This window comes from Cibotium barometz, chromosome 62 (assembly GCF_041138505.1).
Source record: "Cibotium barometz isolate CiBa-2024 chromosome 62, ASM4113850v1, whole genome shotgun sequence".
Lineage (NCBI taxonomy): Eukaryota > Viridiplantae > Streptophyta > Polypodiopsida > Cyatheales > Cibotiaceae > Cibotium > Cibotium barometz.
In genome coordinates, this window is record NC_141107.1 from 37,236,489 (window position 1) to 37,256,467 (window position 19,979).

The 19,979-nt window shown below is 46.0% G+C and overlaps 1 protein-coding gene across 2 annotated transcripts in view; it reads right to left on the reverse strand.

The window, feature by feature from the left end:
• Nucleotides 1-1,057: 1,057 nt before the first annotated feature.
• LOC147604433 (plant UBX domain-containing protein 7-like) overlaps nucleotides 1,058-19,979 on the reverse strand; it is a 63,035-nt gene continuing 44,113 nt past the window's right edge. For both annotated transcript variants that reach the window (XM_086795146.1, XM_086795145.1), the window contains exon 10: nucleotides 1,058-1,473. In XM_086795146.1, coding sequence (XP_086651272.1) covers nucleotides 1,303-1,473 — 171 coding nt within the window. In that variant the 3' untranslated portion in view covers nucleotides 1,058-1,302. The remainder of the gene's footprint in view (nucleotides 1,474-19,979) is intronic.

Sequence of the window (19,979 nt, forward strand, 5' to 3'; positions counted from 1 at the left end):
AGTCCTTTCAAAGCTCGTATGACCACAGTCTTGTGCCTTTGAATTAGTCTGACCCTCTAATTAGGAGAGACGTTACAAGAAAAATGCTTAATGAAATGGACAACTAGATGTAGTCCATAAGAAAAGATATCAAAGCCACTCTGCGGATAGACAAAAGCAATATGCATATCCAAAGAGGTTGAGTCATGAGTTTGAAGAAGGCAATATGTTTTTTCTTTGTGTACGATCCAAGAGGACTTCTTTACCCTTGGAAAAATACAAGAATTTATCACCAAGATGTTGTGGGCCTTACGTTATCACGAGGAAGATTGGAGATCAAGCTTATGAGTTGCTTCTTCCTCCACATCTGTGAGTCTACTGAAGAAGTATCTGAACCCTAAGAACATCTTAGAGGATGATTATATCATCATGTTAGTATAAGGCCGTATGGAATTGGAACCCAAAGAGATCCTATATAATTGGAATAGGATTCTAAGAGAATAATTGATTAAATGTAAGTTTTTCCGTATTGAAGATACAACTTGGGAAAAAGAGAAAGGTCTAGCCAAAGTTTATCTCCATTTCACGAGATAAGATGGGAGAAACTATAAGAGCCCTCTTGCCTATGTAAAAAGAAATTATTAGATAGAAGATTTTTGGCTTAAAAATGACAAAATTGTGAATTTTTGAAGAAGCAAAAAATGTGTGAATAGAGTAAACACATGGAAAAATTGCTCTGAGATAGGTAAATTTTTTATCTTTGAAAATTTAATATTTAGGTGGGAACATTGATTTTTACCCTAAATGCTAAGGTTCACATGCCCTGATAAATAATTATAAATAGAATGGGAAGCACTTTCTGTCCGTGCCCTACTTGACATGTCCATACTGCTGCGGTACCTGCCCTGTACAGCCTGTGTACAACGTACCAGCCTGATGTTTTACCTATGTAGTCGGTTGGTTGTACTTGTGCACCTACTGTTCGAAGTAACAGGGAATTAAAAATCATATACTCAAAGCAGCAAAAGGTTTTACCTTTGAATCACTTTGCAACAAGGAATTGAAAATCATTTACTCAAAGCTGCAAAAGGATTTACCTTTGAATCACATTGCAACAGACATAGCAACAGCTCCAATTATGTCAGCAGTAGGCCAAAAAAGGGTGAAAACCGTGGCTACTCTCAGAAAGGCCCAAAAAAATTTTGAACAAAAGGATCCACAATAAGCATTTATGATACAGCTTGGAATTGATAGTGAAGAACAGTGCCCTAACTAATGCACCACTGATTCAAAATTACATGAACTAAAGTATTTTTCCAATTCTTAGTCCCAAGTCATAACCAGCATAGAGTTTGCTAACCCTGCATCCCCAATGCTAGCCTGCATCTTGTAATCCAACACTCCTCCTCCTACGCCAGGAATTGTATTCGTTAAACGGAAAGATCTCCCATCAGCTGCTTCCATCACCTGAGAAAGACAGAAAGACCAAAGCAGCTGGCCCATACACAACATTAGGGTTTAAAGGAAACTCAACAAATAGTAACAAAGTTGTAAAGCTGAATAGTAAGTGGTTTCTAAAAAAGAAAAAATGGACCACATCTACAGAGAACAAGGGAAAAAACACCTCAATTCCACCCTTCAAAGAAAGTCATTAAGTTCCCATAGAAGCAGCAACTTCTCAGCAATCTTAATTTGACAATGACCCACAGTTCCCGAAACATTTTTGAGTGAACCTTACATGAACCCTTTTCACCATGGGTTGAAGAGGATATTATTATTTTGAAGAACCCTCATCAGAGGTCTATGAGAAACAAATAACATGAGGGAATAATCCCTTTTTGGTTGGCTGCTTTCGGAGACAGGCAACAACAGTGCAGGGGGGTAGAAAAAGACACAGAGGTTTGTAATGCCAGATCCTCTCAGAGATTCACTATCTTGGACAATGTGTAATGGAATCAGGGTTATAGGTTCCCAAGCTGGAGCTAAAGGAAGATGAAAGTGCTCCATGGGGGGTGTGCGTGTGTGTGTGTGTGGGGAGAGAGAGAGAGAGAGAGAGAGAGAGAGAGAGAGAGAGAGATATTAAGCGTCTACTAAAGACCCAATGGGCCTATGAGACCAAAGTGATACAATAATGTCCATGGCATATCTCATCATGGAATGGAAAATAAAACAGAAAGAAAACATAAACATAGCTATGTCACTGGGGTGATACAAAACTGTCCATGGAAACTCATCATGGAATACTAAGAACATAGAAACATGAGAGCAACATTAGCTCCGAGTAGATGGTATACCACTCTCCAAAACATCAAGCATGGGGCTAATGAGTATGGCCGAGAGGTCTCCCTCAGCTATGTCACGTGGAAAGGTAGCTCGATGGCCCTGGATCTGGGATCGTGACCCCGGGAGGGAGGGGGGGGGGGGGGGGGGGGGGGGGGGGGGGCCGTTGGGCACACTGGAGTGCAGAGGCTCGGTCTGAGGTAACCCCTCTTGGGCGGGGCAGGTCTAGAGCAGCTCGTGGAGGGTCCACAAGATCCACTATGTCGGTGTCCTCCACCTCCACGGTCCGGAAGAAACTGGTGATGGTTGGCTGGCGAGGGAGGGGGCGGGGTGCCTGGGGCCGAGGCTCTCTCAAGAAGGTGTCTGGTGCGGCACACTCTGCCTGGATAATCTGGTGTGGGACTAATGGTTTGTTGCGGATCATACGGGAGAACATCATGACTTGGGGCCTCTCAACTCGCTGCCAATCCTCATCGGATAAATCTGCCCCCAGAAGGCTGCTCCATACATCAAGGAAGGTGTGACGAGGGTGTCAAAAAAGCTAGCCCTTCATCCTGGGCTCCTGGAAATGTGCCTAGAAGCACTACCGCTCAATTAAGCTCAAGGTTGCATATATCCCCACGTCACTCTGGCATGTGCTGCGGAAACCATGGTAAAGCGTGGGCCACTGAAAGTGACACCAAGGTAGACATAGGATGAGACAATCTCCACATGATCCCCTCTATATGTGAAGCTCAATCTGGATGTGAAGGGGCGAGAGGTATTGAAGACCATTACCTTGGTTTTTACCAAGGTTAACAGAGAGGTCCCACTGAGTGCAAAAGTCATGTAAGGCATTAAATTGTCTCTAAAGCCCTTCGGCTGAGTATGAGAGGAGGACAATGTCATCTGCATAAAGTAGTATGGGGATCAATATGCCTGCCAGTGTGGGACCAGCCCCACCTAATCCATCAATGAAGCTCGAATCAATGTAGAGGCCGAAAAGAGTGGGTGATAGAGGGCAGCCCTGTTTCACCCCAATAGTGCTGGAAATCTCTTGTGATGTACGTCCTAGGGCTCTCACTCGTCCGGTGGCGGATTCATAGAGGGCGATGATGCTCCAAACCATCTCAGATGGGACTCCGATGTCCTATAGAAGGTGTAGGAGGCGAGCTCGGGGTACAGTATCAAAAGCTGGAAATCCACAAACCAATAGTAAATCTTCTGATGCCGTGCTCTACCCTCCTCAATGATGGCACGGAGGGTGACAATGTGGTCAAGGGTAGAGTAGCTCCTCCGAAAGCCAACCTGTCCTAAGGCTCTGCATCCCTGGCTCTCTGCAAATGAACTGAGCTCCGCCTCTAGCACTGATCCAGAGAGTTTGGCCAATGTGTGGCCAATCATGATCGTCCTGTAGTTATTAGGATCAAGAGGATCTCCCCAGCTTTGAGGATGGGGATGATGGTGTTGGTGGACCAAGAGGGTGGAAATCCTTCACAAAGGGCTGTATTGAACATGTAGGCTAGTAGGGGCGCTAGGGTATCATCGGCATGTGAGATGTACTCGGCAATGAGTCCCTCGTGATCTTGGGCTCGCCCATTGCGTAGTCTACGAATGGCCTTAAGGACCATGCCCTTTGTGAAGAAGGTGGAGGTGGTGGGACGGGGATCTGGTGGTGGGGGCAAGGGTGGCTGATGGGGGATATGATAGAGGGAGTGTGCATATGAGTGCCATGTGTCTGGGCAGGTGGGCGATGTTCTCGGAGTTTCCTCCAAGCCTCTTTGCAGTTAGGCCCTAAGAAAAGTCGGTATAACTCATCCTCTTTCTGAGCATAGAACTCCCGTTTCTTGCGTTGGGTGAGCCGTTGAGAAAAACGTTGCGCCTGGCGCTTTGTGATTCCGTACCTCATGCTTAAGACGAGAGCGTGTGGCCCTGCATTCGTCATCATACCAATAGTTCTGGGGCATGGAACCGCAAGGTGGCTTGGCGGCAGGCTGCCGCGTGCAAATGAAAGAAGCAGTGGCGGATGTGTGGAGTATGGTGGTGAGCTGTGCTGTGAGGGTGGATAGGGGGACAGTAGGTTTCACATCTTGGAGTTGGCAGTAGATGTGGTTGGAGTAAACAAGGTCAAGCTCGTGATCAAAAAGGACCTGAGTGTAATGTGAGATGGGGGGTGGTGGTGGAGGGACGGGTGGTGTGCAGGTAAGAGTGAAAGCGAGATAGGCATGGTCAGCTTCAAAAGGGGGTGGCGGAATGGAGAAGTCAGGGAGAAGGTGTGCCAAGCCGAAGATCCCATAAGGTAGTCCACAGTGCTAGTACCTCCTGAGTGAGGGAAGGAGGTGAGGGAGCCGGAGGAGAGCCATCGCGACATCCCGTTATAGATAACGAGACCATGTGCAGCTCCCATCTCTAAGAAATATCTCCCATACACTGTGACCTCCTCACAGTCCTGTGATAATCGCTGCAACCCTATGTCAGTGATGTCCAGCTCCTGTAGTCTGATAGGGTCGTCTAGATCGAGTAGTGGGACCTACTGGCTTCCCATCCTGGCGTTGAAATCCCCGAGCAAGAGAACTTCCCGCAACTGTGAGAACTCGATGATATCCCCATATAATGGTAAGTACGGTGACTGGCCATGCCGTGCGGCCTAAGGGGAGTGGCGTGGTGCAAAATAACACACAGCAATGTGGATGACTGTCACCAGCCTGGACATTTCCCAATCTGAAAGAGGTCTGGTGGACTCCAGGATGTTTAAATATTTGGAAAGTACAAGCTTTGGGAATGGGGGATTATCCTAGAATACAAAGGACCACACTCCTAAAATTTAGGAGAGTTGCTATTTTTGGCCCGACTCCGATGGAAATTCTGTTCACGTCATTACATCTGGAATTGAGGAGATACCAAGAGTTGGCAAAGTGCCTATGACAGAATGTCTACCAGTTGGGATATTTTTAGAGATAAAGTTTATGGAAGGACCCATCTCTTAGATTGGGACATGTGGCAAGAAAGGGACCAAAGTGAGACAAGTGGCCTAACACTTGTTAGAAAGTGGGTCAAAGTGAGACAAGTGGCCTCACACTTGTCACTTCAGCTATTGTGTGGCTCTCCACTTGTCATCGTAGCCTTCTCTTGCCATTTTAGCTCATGGGAGGCCCAAATCTATAAATTGGAGCCCTCTCTCTTCATTAATAGAGGCTCTCTTGCTGCACACTAGCCTCTACCACCGTTACAGGCTGCCCTAATGATGGCTACTCTCTTGAAGGCTGCCCATGAAGAATACCAGCTGTTGGGGACTGTTTTGGAGGCTTCCATCGCGAAGAAATACTTAAGGCAAGGGTATTTAATCATTTATTATGATTTCTAGCCATTGTACTTGTTGCACCAGCATTTGTATTTGCTGTACCTGCTGTACCAGCCATCGTACTGGCTGTACCAGCCACCGTACCGGCTGTACCAACCACTGTACTTGCTGTACCAGCATTTGTACCAGCCACCGTACCAGCAACCGTACTTGCTGTACCAGCATTTGTACTTGCTGTACCTGCTGCACCAACCACCGTACCAACTGTACCAGCCACTGTACCTGCTGTACCAACCACTATACTTGTTGTACCAGCCATTGTACCTGCTGAACCGGCTGAATGGAGAGTTGTACTTGCCTACCAGCTCTATTGCATGAAGACCCGTGGTTTTTGGGGAAGAATCAGTACCCACACGGAGGTATATGGATTATATTGTTGGCTCGGCATTTCTACAGCCTATGTTCCGGCTTGGTAGCCTTGTGTTGGGCTGTGTTATGGCATTTGTATATGGATAATCCGGCATCTCCCGTGGGGAGAGTAAGGCCTTCAAAGCTTGTACATGATATTATTCTCCTTGGGTAATAAAATACTCCAAGGGAGGGTCGGCCCATTCCGACCTCTATGCGGTGTCACGTGTGCAAGCTCCATTTTCAGCATTTGTGGATGTTTTGTCCAGCTTTATGTTTTATGCAAAGTGATGATGGATATGTGTTAAGGTTGTGGCCATGTTTAAGTGTTTTAACATGCATTGATGGTATCAACAAAAAGGCCCTAGTCCCCCGGGCACTGCCGCGAGTTTCAATGACTCTGTCACTGCTAATCTGTAGCCGCACCCAAAGATACTGTGCATCCTCATCTTTCAGGACGATGCTGAGAATCTGTCGGAGATGGGATCTAAAAAGGACAGCTATCCCCCCCCCCCCCAAACAGAGCCACATACTCCTCCTGATGTGCGGGTCTCGCCTCGAAAAGCTGACTCCCACTCATACCCAGCTATGTATGGTAAGCCCCTCTCAGGGTTCTGATGAGTCTCTGTATAAAAAATGACATCCCTGCCTGTGAGAATCTCGCTCAAGCCTCCTGGATTCGACCACAGCGTGCCATTGCAGTTCCATACTGCCAACCTCAGGTGTTTGGTCTCATAGACCCTGCGTCCCTATTTGGGACGGCGCTGTCCCGCAGCTTATCACTCGCAGCTTTCAACTGCTCCAAGTCAGTCCTTAAACCCTCCTGAATATTCAGTTCCCCTTCCTCCACTATATGGTCCTTAACCGTAGCCTTTAGGGCTTCCATTTCTGCCCGGAGTTTCCCTATTATTGGGGCAGCCTCTGGCATTCCTGTTTGTTGCAGCTGGGTCTCTTTCAACATCTGAATCACCTCTTCCTGGTGGTTCACCTGGGCTGCCAGTTCTTCAATCTTGTTGTTCTTTCCATGGGGATTTTCATGTTGGTTCAGAACCCTGTCCAGCACCTTCTTTTGTTCGCCCAGCGAGAAATGAAATGAAATGAAATGATATATTAACGTCTTCAAAAGGCCAAAATGACCTATGAGACCAAAAAGGTTACAACAATTGGTGGATCTGATACAATGTCTGTGTAAGGAAAGCTAAAAACAATTAAACAACTAACTGAAACTGAAACAACTATGAGGAAAAGTACGGTACCAGGAGCTCCTAATGGATAACATGTGGGAGGAAAACTCCAGCAACAAAGGTAAGCATCATACACATCACTATCCAAAGATGTCTCTCATCGGTCGATGGCGGATATCCTCAATGTCCTCCATGGTGAGTACTCTGACTGGACGTCTCCCATGCCGTGCTAGTATGGTCCTGATCCTCTGTTGTAGTCTCCGCCGGTGTCGAGATGGGCCTCTCATCTTGGGGCGCCTGGACCGCCCCAGCTCTATAGCCCGATCAATCAGTGTACCTCTGGTGCGGCTGTACTCTGGGGCTAGCTGCAATGCCTGCTGACCTGACTGCTCAATCTCTGGTCGAAAGAAGTCTGTAATCTGCCTCTGTAGGTGTCTCTCCCTCTCTGATCCCCTCCCTCTCAGGAGACCCTCTCTATGTCTACACAGCTCCAGCAAGTACAATCCGAGGCATCTCTGATCCTGGTATCTCATGACTCTAGAAAGTGGTCCAAAGCCCTCTCTGAACAGGCAGTGAAAACGGCCTCGTATCTCATAATATACTGGACAGTGACATATGTAATGTAACTCTGTCTCTGGCTCCATCTGGCACAGCTGACAAATCCTGGCCTCAGCTGGTACTCCTCTGAATCTGCCAGTCTCAATCTCTAGCTGGTGTGAGGATGTGCGCATCTGACCAATAGCACACCGTACCCCATGAGAAAGATGAGTATCCATGTAGCTGGGTCTAATCACAAACCCATCCTCCGTGAGCTGGAGAAGATGATCTCTATAGAAAGCCATCTTCGTACCAAGCTCGTGTGCCAGCTGTATCCATGTCCTCCTAGTGTCCAGCTGAGTCAACGTCTTGCCTGATAAGTCTGGTAATCTCTGCCCGTGTGAGAGAGAGGGAGGGTGCATCCACGGAGTACTGAAATGGAGGTAGCCTGTCCATACTAAAGCCATGCAGTTGGAACAAAGCTGTCATCTGTGCATACCAACATGATCCGTCTCCCTGTGATGCCAACTATCGTGAAGACTCCAGGGCTAAGCGAGCATAACTGTCTCTAGGGAGAGCCCAAGTGCTATGTATAAAGGAGACTGATCGAGTGAGTGCCTCTACTACCAATGGGGGGGCAACCATCTCTGCACGGATAATATCATGTGGTACGGAGGCCTTGGCCCTAATCATTCGGGAAATCATAGAAACCAAGGACCTCTCCATACGTCTCCATCCATCAGTGCTACCAGCTCGGCTGTGGTGATCCACTGAGGATCCCCATATCTCCACTCCATACAGCATGGCTGAAGTGACCAAAGTGTCAAAGAGCCAGAGCTTTGTTCGAGGTTCCTGAAATTGAACCTGCAAACACATCCTCTCTAGTCTCCCCAATGCTGCATAAGCTCTGGTCAATCTGGTCTCCGCTGCTCTCCTCAAGGAAAATAGTGGGCCACTAAAAACCACACCAAGGTAAGTATATGCATCTGTATACTCCACTGTCTCCTGACCATATGTAAAGGTGGGCATTGACCTCCTAACCCACTGTGCTGTGGTGTTAAACACCATCACCTTGGTTTTACCAAGGTTAACAGACAATCCACTGTCCTCTGCAAACATGTGTAATGCATCCAAATGACGCTGCATCCCCTCTGGAGAATCTGAGATCAGCACAATATCATCAGCATACAATAACAGCGGAATCCATGTCCCTGCTAGCTGTGCTCCTCTGTCACCCTCCCGCTCTACATAGTCCGAAACCTCATCCACATACATCCCAAATAAGGTGGGGGAAAGGGGGCAGCCCTGTTTCACCCCAATAGTGGAGTGAACCATCTCAGATACACCCTGGGTAGTACGTACCTGCCCCACAAATGTCCTGTATAAAGCCATGATTCCCCAAATCAGCTCTGTGGGCACTCCCATCTCCTGTAGTCTGTGCATCAGTCTGGCTCTCGGTACTGTGTCAAAAGCTTTGCGGAAATCCACAAAGCAACAGTAAATCCTCCTGCCATATAATCTGCCCTCCTCAATAATAGCTCTGAGTGTCAAGATATGGTCAAGAGTGGAGAAACCTCTCCTGAACCCTGCCTGCCCTGATGCACGTATGCCCTCTCTCTCTGCCCATCTACTCAACTCCTGCTCAAGAATAGATGCATATAATCTAGCCAATGTGTGACCAATCATGATGGTACGATAATTCCCAGGAAGCATAGGATCCCCTGACTTGAAGATAGGCACAATCGTGGACATATTCCAAGTCTCAGGAAAAACCCTCACACATGGCTCGGTTAAACATCATAGCAATAAGCTCTGCAAGCATATCTCTGGCATGAATAAAGTGCTCTGCTACCAAACCATCATGATCATATGCTCTCCCATTCCTCCTCCTGTCAATAGCTTTCCTTACCATCTCAGCAGTAAAGAAAGCACACGTCTCTGGGCATGGCTCCGATGGGTCTGGCAGGGGCGGCTGTCCTGGTGCTGTGTACAGGGATGCTGCATACTCACCCCAAATCTCTGTGGAGGTAATGGTTGGTGATGGTGAATGCTCATGGAATAGTCTCCATGCCTCGCCTGAGTCCTGACTCATAAACAACTGGTAGAAATCCCTCTCTAACTGAGCAAGATAAGTCCTCTTCTTCCGTCGCACTAGGTGCCGGAAGGTAATCCGTGACTGTCTGTGAGTGGTAACACCCATGAGCACCTTTCTCTGTAATCTGATCCTCATCTCTATGCACTCCTCATCATGCCAACTGTTCTGGGGCATGTTCCCAGATCGTCTCTGTGTAGGCTGACTATGGGGATATGCCTCTGATGCTGCAGCATGAAGCGTCTCTATCAATATCTGAGTGAGCTCATCTAATGGCCGTCCCGACTCCTCGGCACATAGGCGTCTGTATATCTCATCCGTGTATACGGTGTCAGTCTCCCTCGTAAAGGTATAACGAGTGTGTGTGGAGACCTGTCCCAATGGAGCGGTGCTGCACTGAAATGTGAGAGTGAAGGACAAGATAGCATGATCCACTGCTATTCCAACCGGCCTAGTGCCTACCATAAAATCCTGAAAAGAGAGAGAGAGAGAGAGAGAGAGAGAGAGAGAGAGAGAATGTGTAACGGGAGACGGACAAGTGTATTGGAATCGTATAAATGTGAACAAGATTCTGAGCACTTAACACTTGAGCATTACAACCACAAAGCTGAAAATGACAGTACACCACATAAAGGGGCCGATGATAGGCTGACCCCCCCCCCTTTAGGTTATATTACCAAAAGAGTCTGCAAAGTACAAGATTACAGGTGCCTCGGGATTCACCACCAGCCTGCACCTGATTCTTCCAAATACATTATGAATGAATACATTATGAATGAATACATTTCAAACAAGAGAATCTATAGGTACATCCGCCCTACACACAGGTACATCTGCCCTGCACAAGCCTCTTCACAGGTACATCCGCCCTGCACAAGAGTATCACAATCCTCACAGGTACTCCGCCCTGCACAAGATGTAAATGGATCTTTAGTCCCTGTTTCCACGCGAGAAACTGATCCAGAAACCTGTGTTCTCCGCGAGCAAGTGTCCCCAATGCTTGCCCTAAGCACCTGCTATACCAGGAATCCTTGAGACACATCCATGCTCACATATTCCATTGCTGTCCGGCCTGTTTTGTGCAATAACCAGTCCAAAACAGCAACTTTCTGTCGCGAGAAATCCACCTGTAAAGGGTCCTACAGCCCTGTGGAGGTCCCTAGAGCTGTCCTGTACTGTCCAAGTTGACTTTGGACACCTGTAACCAGCCCAAAACTCGCAATAACCAGAAATTGCAGGTCTGAAATTTACCAACCAGCCCTTTAGAAGAGTGTGGGGATCGTTGTCCAAGCTTGTGTGAGTCCGGGAAGCAAGCAACCAGCCCTGTAGCAACTCCCAAAGCTCCAACCAGCTCTCCAATATGTTGAATAATGAGTAAAACAGCCCAAAAGGGCCTCTTGAGGGAGGCGCCTTTTTCAGGTGCCACCTCAGGGGCCTGGTGGATACACATGCTGGCTGACATGTGTCCCCATAAGGTGTCCAGGTAGGTGTCCAGGTAGGTGTCCAGCCCATAGTGCTCCATTTGTCCTGTTTCTATAAGTTTAGGTCAAACCAAATGGGAAATGGCCATAAGCTGTCCGGACTTCATTAATTTTGGTCCAACCAAATGCGAACGCATTATAAGTTGTCTGGCCACTTATTAATGAGTGTGGACCTGCAAACCAATAAACCTTAGTAGTAAATGAAGTAAGCTGTAAATTGAGTGTGGACGCACTTACCACCTGCAAAACCCATAAGCCCACAGTTTTAGGTCTAAACAGGAGTGCACACACGTGTCCACAAGGTGCCCAGGCGTCCCCGGTCCCTCGGACTTCACAAGCCAAAATAACAAGCATTGTCCAGGCAGCAAGACAATGTCACACAAAGTAAAATAAAGTTATGGCATGCATCATTTATGCATTGTGCACATGTAAACTTGGAGAACCACCTATCATCATTCTTGTACTTGAAAATATTCCGCCTGCCATCATAACACACCATGTGTGCATGGCCGGAATCCACACGGGCACCGCCCGAAAGTCCACAAATGTCCTGCCATGTCCTTGGACTCATATGCATCCACTCATATGATCCATACACATGCCCAGGTATAAAACATACATGCATCCGCATGTTTCTACGCCTGACACGCATCCGCATGTCCCTAGAATATAGGGGTTTGTGACATTCCCCCCGGGTTCTAATCAGTGGACCACAACTGAAAAGCCTCCAAATAGGCCTTCAAAAGATCTGGGTAATCCTCGAAGTAGGCCTCATCCATCCATTTCGCATCCAAAGCTGAATAATTCTTGAACTTCACAAGGTACCTACGAACAAGTTTGCCTCCCACAAGCTTTCGTTCCTTGTGAAAAACAATCTGTTTAGGTTGAAGAATCTCTTCCAGCTCATCCACCTCGGGTGGGTCTTCCAAAACCGGCTCAAACGGTGTCGGTCCCACATAAGGCCTCAATAGGCTCACATGAAAAGCATTATGCATGTTCCAATGATCTGGGAGTACAAGCCGAAACGCAACATCATTGATCTTCTCCAAGATCTGAAAAGGTCCATAGTACCTGTTGGAAAGCTTAGGGTACTTTCCCTCTTTCCCTCGCCTCTTCCGAAGGCGTGCCTTTTCAAATTTTAGCAAGACCCAATCACCTTGTTTGAATTGTACATCCCTTCTATGCTTATCAGCTGCCTTTTTATTCTTGGTTTGAGACCTCTCTATGGCTGTCCGTACCTGTGCAAATGCAGTATCCAAGTCTCTGACATACTCATCTGCTGCAAAAATCTCATCCTTTGTACGAAGGATGGGTGGTAGTACCACCTTGCCATAGATAATCTCAAAGGGCGCCTTGCCCGTAGAAGTATGTACCGTATTGTTGTAGGCAAACTCCACAAGTGGTAAATACTTCTCCCAATCCGATTTGCGGTCAGATACATAAGATTTCAGCAAGTCGAGAACAGCTGAATTTGCTATTTCACTTTGCCCATCTGTCTGTGGATGGTAAGCTGATGAGAAGTTCAGCTTTGTACCCATATTGTCAAACAATGCGCGCCAAAATAAGCTTGTGGTTCTAGGATCTCTATCCCCCACAATAGATTTAGGCATGCCATGGTGTTTGAATATCTATGCCAAAAACATCCTAGCCATATGATCTGGCTTTATTGTCTTGCGCACGGGAATGAAATGTGCCTGCTTGCTAAACCTGTCAATGATGGTCCAAATAGCATCATTTCCCTGTGGCGTCCTTGGCAAATCCATAATGAAATCCATAGCAATGCTTTCCCATGGTTCATTTGGTATAGGCAAAGGCTAAAGCAATCCAGGTGCTTTATGTCGGTCAAACTTGACCTTTTGACATACCATACATTCACGTACATATGCTTCAATATCCTTGCGAATATCTAGCCAAAAGAAATACCTCTCCAAAGCTTGTGCTGTGGCCAAAATGCCTCTATGACCGGCATGTGGAGGAGCATGGCACTCATCCATAACCTTATGGCGAAGGTTCTTTACCACACACATACGATTTTGCATCATGAGATATCTATCTCTTATGACATAAGATGGAACAGCAATACCCTCTTGCAAATCAGCCTATACATGTGCAAAATCCTCATCCAGATGATAAGTATTACGCATATCCGATAAGTCCTCATGGTATGCAACTGTAATAGCATGAACCTGTGGTCGTCTAGATAAGGCATCTGCCACCACATTCTTTTTCCCTGGAGTGTGTAAAATCTGAAAATGAAACATTGAGAGGAAATTTGCCCATCTCATATGCTTCTCTGAGAGCTTACTTTGAGTCAAAAAGTATCTCAAACTTTGATGATCAGTTTTGACCATAAAATCAGCCCCTAAAAGATAGTGTTTCCAAATAGTAAGGGCATGAATTACAGCCAACAACTCCTTCTCATAAACCTGTAAGTGAAGCTCTGCATGTTGCAAGCGTCTGCTCTCATAGGCAATGGCATGTCCTTCTTGGTTCAAAACAGCCCCTATGCAATCCCCACATGCATCACATTCCACCACAAAAGGTTTGTGCAAATCCGGAATAATGAGTACCGGTCCCGAGATGATTGCACTCTTCAACTTTTGAAAGGCATCTCTCTCTTGTTGTGTCCATTTAAAGATTGCTTTCTTCTTCGTTAACTCATGTAACGGAGCGGCAATGAAAGCAAAATGCTTGACAAACCTCCTGTAGTAAGCACATAAACCAAGGAAGCTCCTCACTTCATGGACTGATTTCAGCTCTGGCCATTCTTGCATGGCTTGTATCTTTGCGGGATCCATGCGCACACCATCCTTTGATACAATGTGACCAAGATAGTGAATCTCTGGGAGGAAGAATTCACTCTTTTTTGCATTTATGTAGAGCTGATTTTCCTTTAGCTCTTTAAACACAATAGCCAGGTGCTCACGATGTTGGGCTTCATTCTTTGAGAATACAATAATGTCATCAAAGAATATACCCGTGAACTTTCTATGCTTTCTGAACACCCTGTCCATCATCCTGTTGAAGGTAGCGGGTGCATTTGTAAGGCCAAAAGACACCACCAAAAACTCATAAAGACCAAAGGCTGTCCTAAATGCAGTCTTGTGTACATCTTGAGGTGTCACTCTCACTTGATGATACCCACTCTTGAGGTCTATTCGGCTGAAACATGCCGAACCTTCAAGCTTGTCCAAGATGTCATCAATGCACGGAATCGAAAACCGATTCTTGATGGTTATCTTATTGAGGGCACGGTAATCAACACACATCCTGTAAGTACCATCCTTCTTTTGAACAAGAAGTACCGGCGAGCAATATGGCGAGGAACTAGGCCGAATCAAACCCTTTTCCAAAAGTTCATTCACCTGTGCTATAATCTCTTCTTGTTGACTAGCACTCACCCTGTATGGTGGCCTATTAGGTGGAGAGCTACCAAGAATTAGATCTATGCAATGATCTTCCGGCCTCTCGGGTGGCAACCTTGCTGGCAAAGCATTCGCAAAACAATCTTTGAACTCATTCAAAAAGTTAAGCTTGTCTTTGATCTAATGTACTAACATCAACACTAGAATGTTCAATGGTATCACGTACAAAAACTAAGTAAGAACAAGCTGATTTCTTTATTGCCTTATTAATTTGTACATGGCTTACAAGAGGTATGGTACTTCCAGTAGTACCATCATCTATAGAGTGCTCACGGCCTCTATGTACAAAGCTGATTTTCTTCTCTTTGTAAGCCTTAATATGCTCTAAACGGTGATGCCAGGGCATCCCCAACAAAACATCACAACCTGTAAGAGGAGCCACTAAAAAGCTCTCATGGTCGAGGTAGTCCTGTATATGTACACGGAGCTTACCAATGACCGGAGTTACATCAACCTGTTTGCCCTCAAAGGCGGCATCTGCATTCATTTGCATTCCCATGTCTTCCACATTGAGACCTATGGCAGCAGCCATCTGTATGGATATAAAGTTATCTGTGGAAGCATCATCAAAAAGAAACAAAGCGGGCTGATCCTTCAATTTGCCCCAAGCCTTGCATATGACTCTACTCTTGGGCTCATGCCCTGTATTACCCTGCACATCGGGTACAACATTCACAAGAGGTTTTTCCACATTAGGCTCAGCATTCTTAGGATTCTGTGGGCATTTAGGATATATATGATCTTTACTGCCACACTTAAAGCATTTTCCAGCCTTCCTGTACTCTTCCAATTGCTGTTTTGAGAGCCCAAAATTGTGGCGTTTACCCCCCCGGCTTCTTTTTGGAGTCAACCTTTGCATCTCGGCCATCTTTGGGAGCATTCTTAGGTGGCTGTCCACCCTTTTTCTGGTCATAACCAGCCCTGAATTTGCTCTTGTTTTGACCTGCAAATGGCTTATTTGTGGGTGCTTTCATGTGCAAGTTCTCCGCAATCATGGCTGAGTGTATAAGCTCTTGTATGGTCTTATTTGGGTACACTCCCAAGCTTTGTTGGATGATGTGATGGAGCCCCGATTCAAACTTTCTCTTCTTCTCGTCCTCTCCAATCTTCATGAAGGGAGTAACCTTGAGAAGGACTTTCCAAAACTTTGCTATGTATGAAGCAACGGACTCTCCCTCATCTTGGGACAGCCAATCCCACTCCTTGCATACATCCTTTGCAAAGTTTGGTGGTAAGAATTGATCATAAAACTGAATTTTGAAAGAAGACCAAGTTGGGGCAGCACTTCTATCAAGTATTTTTGCAAGCCACCAATCACTTGCCGTATCCTTGAGATGCATTCCCACATGCCTGAGCATAGACTTTTCCGAAAAGTCTTCATTGCAAAAAGCTATCTCAAACTGTCTAATGAAAGCAAGTGCTTTGGTAGAGTCCATCCATCCCTGAAAGTTTTCAAACTTTACATCCTTGTCACCAGACTTGAACTCTCGAGGCTTCTTCCTTCTATGTGCATCCCTATGTAGATCCTGTTCATCTCCATGGTGATGATGCCGCGATGAAGATTCACGATCCCTCTTCGCTCTCTCTTGAGCCACACTCTCCGAATGAGTGGAAAGCTCAACACGAGAACGGATATGTCTTCTTGGAGCAAAGCGGGAATGAGTAGAGGATCCCGCTCTGATACCAATGTAACGGGAGGCGCACGCGTGTATTGGAATCGTATAAATGTGAACAAGGTTCTGAGCACTTAACACTTGAGCATTACAACCACAAAGCTGAAAATGACAGTACACCACATAAAGGGGCCGATGATAGGCTGACCCCCACCCCCCCCCCTTAGGTTATATTACCAAAAGAGTCTGCAAAGTACAAGATTACGGGTGCCACGGGATTCACCACCAACCTGCACCTGATTCTTCCAAATACATTATGAATGAATACATTTCAAACAAGAGAATCTGTAGGTACATCCGCCCTACACACAGGTACATCCGCCCTGCACAAGCCTCTTCACATGTACATCCACCCTGCACAAGAGTATCACAATCCTCACAGGTACTCCGCCCTGCACAAGATGTAAATGGATCTTTAGGCCATGTTTCCACGCGAGAAACTGATCCAGAAACCTGTGTTCTCCGCGAGCAAGTGTCCCCAATGCTTGCCCTAAGCACCTGCTATACCAGGAATCCTTGAGACACATCCATGCTCACATATTCCATTGCTGTCCGGCCTGTTTTGTGCAATAACCAGTCCTTTCTGTCGCGAGAAATCCACCTGTAAAGGGTCCTACAGCCCTGTGGAGGTCCCTAGAGCTGTCTTGTATTGTCCAAGTTGACTTTGGACACCTGTAACCAGCCCAAAACTCGCAATAACCAGAAATTGCAGGTCTGAAATTTACCAACCAGCCCTTTAGAAGAGTGTGGGGATCGTTGTCCAAGCTTGTGTGAGTCCAGGAAGCAAGCAACCAGCCCTGTAGCAACTCCCAAAGCTCCAACCAGCTCTCCAATATGTTGAATAATGAGTAAAACAGCCCAAAAGGGCCTCTTGAGGGAGGCGCCTTTTTCAGGTGCCACCTCAGGGGCCTGGTGGATACACATGCTGGCTGACATGTGTCCCCATAAGGTGTCTAGGTAGGTGTCCAGCCCATAGTGCTCCATTTGTCCTGTTTCTATAAGTTTAGGTCAAACCAAATGGGAAATGGCCATAAGCTGTCCAGACTTCATTAATTTTGGTCCAGCCAAATGCGAACGCATTATAAGTTGTCCGGCCACTATTAATGAGCGTGGACCTGCAAACCAATAAACCTTAGTAGTAAATGAAGTAAGCTGTAAATTGAGTGTGGACGCACTTACCACCTGCAAAACCCATAAGCCCACAGTTTTAGGTCCAAATAGGAGTGCACACACGTGTCCACAAGGTGCCCGAGCGTCCCCGGTCCCTCGGACTTCACAAGCCAAAATAACAAGCATTGTCCAGGCAACAAGACAATGTCACACAAAGTAAAATAAAGTTATGGCATGCATCATTTATGCATTGTGCACATGTAAACTTGGAGAACCACCTATCATCATTCTTGTACTTGAAAATATTCCGCTTGCCATCATAACACACCATGTGTGCAACCGCCCGAAAGTCCACAAATGTCCTGCCATGTCCTTGGACTCAAATGCATCCACTCATATGATCCATACACAAGCCCAGGTATAATACATACATGCATCCGCATGTTTCTAGGCCTGACACGCATCCGCATGTCCCTAGAGTATAGGGGTTTGTGACAGAATGCTCAAGGAGAAAGAGAATATTGCACAACTCAATGATGGTTGATTAGATATAATGAATTTCACCAAGTACAATGCCTTTTGTAGACTTTAGAGTAGCATTATCTTTTGACACGTACACAGGATATATTAACACACACACACTAATGACATGTGGCACACTTATCTTATCCACATATAAGGAGGTGTTCACACCTAAGTAGGTATTCACACACACATACATATGAATAAGTTTACACACATAGGATGGTTACACACACAAGATGGACACAGACCTGAAGCTCCGAAATACACGCACCCCCCCTGGCCCCTGATGGCTTTTATTCCTTCTCTTTCTCCTTGAAGCAATTTGCTTCTTTGTGGCCTACCCCGCTTGCAATATCCGCAATGAATCTTTCTCTCACTTTTCCAATTGTTGGGATTGATGAAGACTTTGTCATGATCATAGTTGCTGCTTGTTTGCTAACTTTTCTTTATTTCTCCTATCCTTTCGGAGAATAAAGCCACCAGGTCTTCAAAGGTTGTCCTTGCCAGGTGAAGTGGACTACTGACCTTAACTTGGCTAAATGATCACTTAATTTTTCATTTTCATTCGTTTTAAGATCATTACTCATCTATAAGGGAGAACCCATAAGCTTCATCCACTCTTATAAAAGCCCCTTACCGCCCTTAAAGTTGGAGATTAATATGCCGCAACAAGTAACGAAGGGTGCTTCTAGCCAACAAGCACTAACGGAGCAAAGTTGGAAGGGATAGTTACAAAAAACCTACAATACTTTCCGCAAAGTCAAGGTATAATAGGAAGCAGGAAAGGGGAATTTATGCTAATATCATCACTTTTACCCCCACGTTTTGCTCCCAGACAAATTTCATGTCCATATCAAGAGGAATCTAACCCATGACAATATAGCTTGCCCAACATGTATAGCAAAATAGCACCTATATACATACTCAAAAATCCAACTAACAATAAAAATTAAAAAAGATGATGAGAAAGTGCACATACCAAAATAAGAGAATGAAAGTACGACTTTGCTGGTACTATAGGCCGTGAGCATGAACTTTTCGTGGACTGATATGATCTCCAATTTTTCCCAGATTTGCTTGGCCGTGGACTTGAAGTCAATGTGACGAACCAAAGAATCTATGAGGCTGAGACCAATCAGGGCGATCGCCCTCTCATTACGTTGCCGGCAAAGCTTGTACTTTTCAAGTTCAGTGCCTTCAAGATCCTTGTCATCTCCAGATATTGTTCCCCATATGCCCTCATGCATAAGGAGAAGCTATACTTTAGTCCGCCATGTAAGGCAAACTTCTCAACGAACAGGACGCTAGCAATCATTGGTAGGGCCATGGTACTTTTACTTTTTCTGCACGTGTTAGCGAAGAGGACATTGGTAGGATAAAAGTGAAAGTAATGATACTTTCGAGTAGATGGGCAGCGGGGACGTTGCAAAGGAGCTCGGGCAGCAACAACGCACAAGTACACATGCTTAGATGGCTCCATCGTCAGTTGTAGTAGAGGGCGTCATGGGTAGAGGTTGCGCACATGCGAGCAACAAACGTAGCGAGTGGCACACAGTAGTGAGCGCTTCTAACAAGGAAGGAAGCAGGATGTCATAGCTCTAATACCAATTGAAGGCCTAGCCTAGGGTTAACACAGCCATGGGGATTCAAAGGAATCCATAGTAGAGTTGTTCGAAGGGGAGAGAGAAAGAAAGAAAGAAAGTTATATTAAACATCTTCAAAGACCCAATGGGAGTCTGAAACCAAGAGTGATACAATAGTGTCCATGTAATCTCATCTTGGTACAAAAGAAAATAAAGACGAGAGCTATGAGATGGGAATGTCAAATCCGAGCCATATGATACAAAATGGAACCATCTTCATCATACTACCTATGGAGCTAACGATTAACCCCCAAGTAGGAGGAGGGGGCCATCAAGGATATCAAACATGGGATTAGCTTGGCTCTGCAAATCTGTTGGAGGTGGAAAGATGGCTCTCAACCTCTTCAAGATCCCCTCAAGCT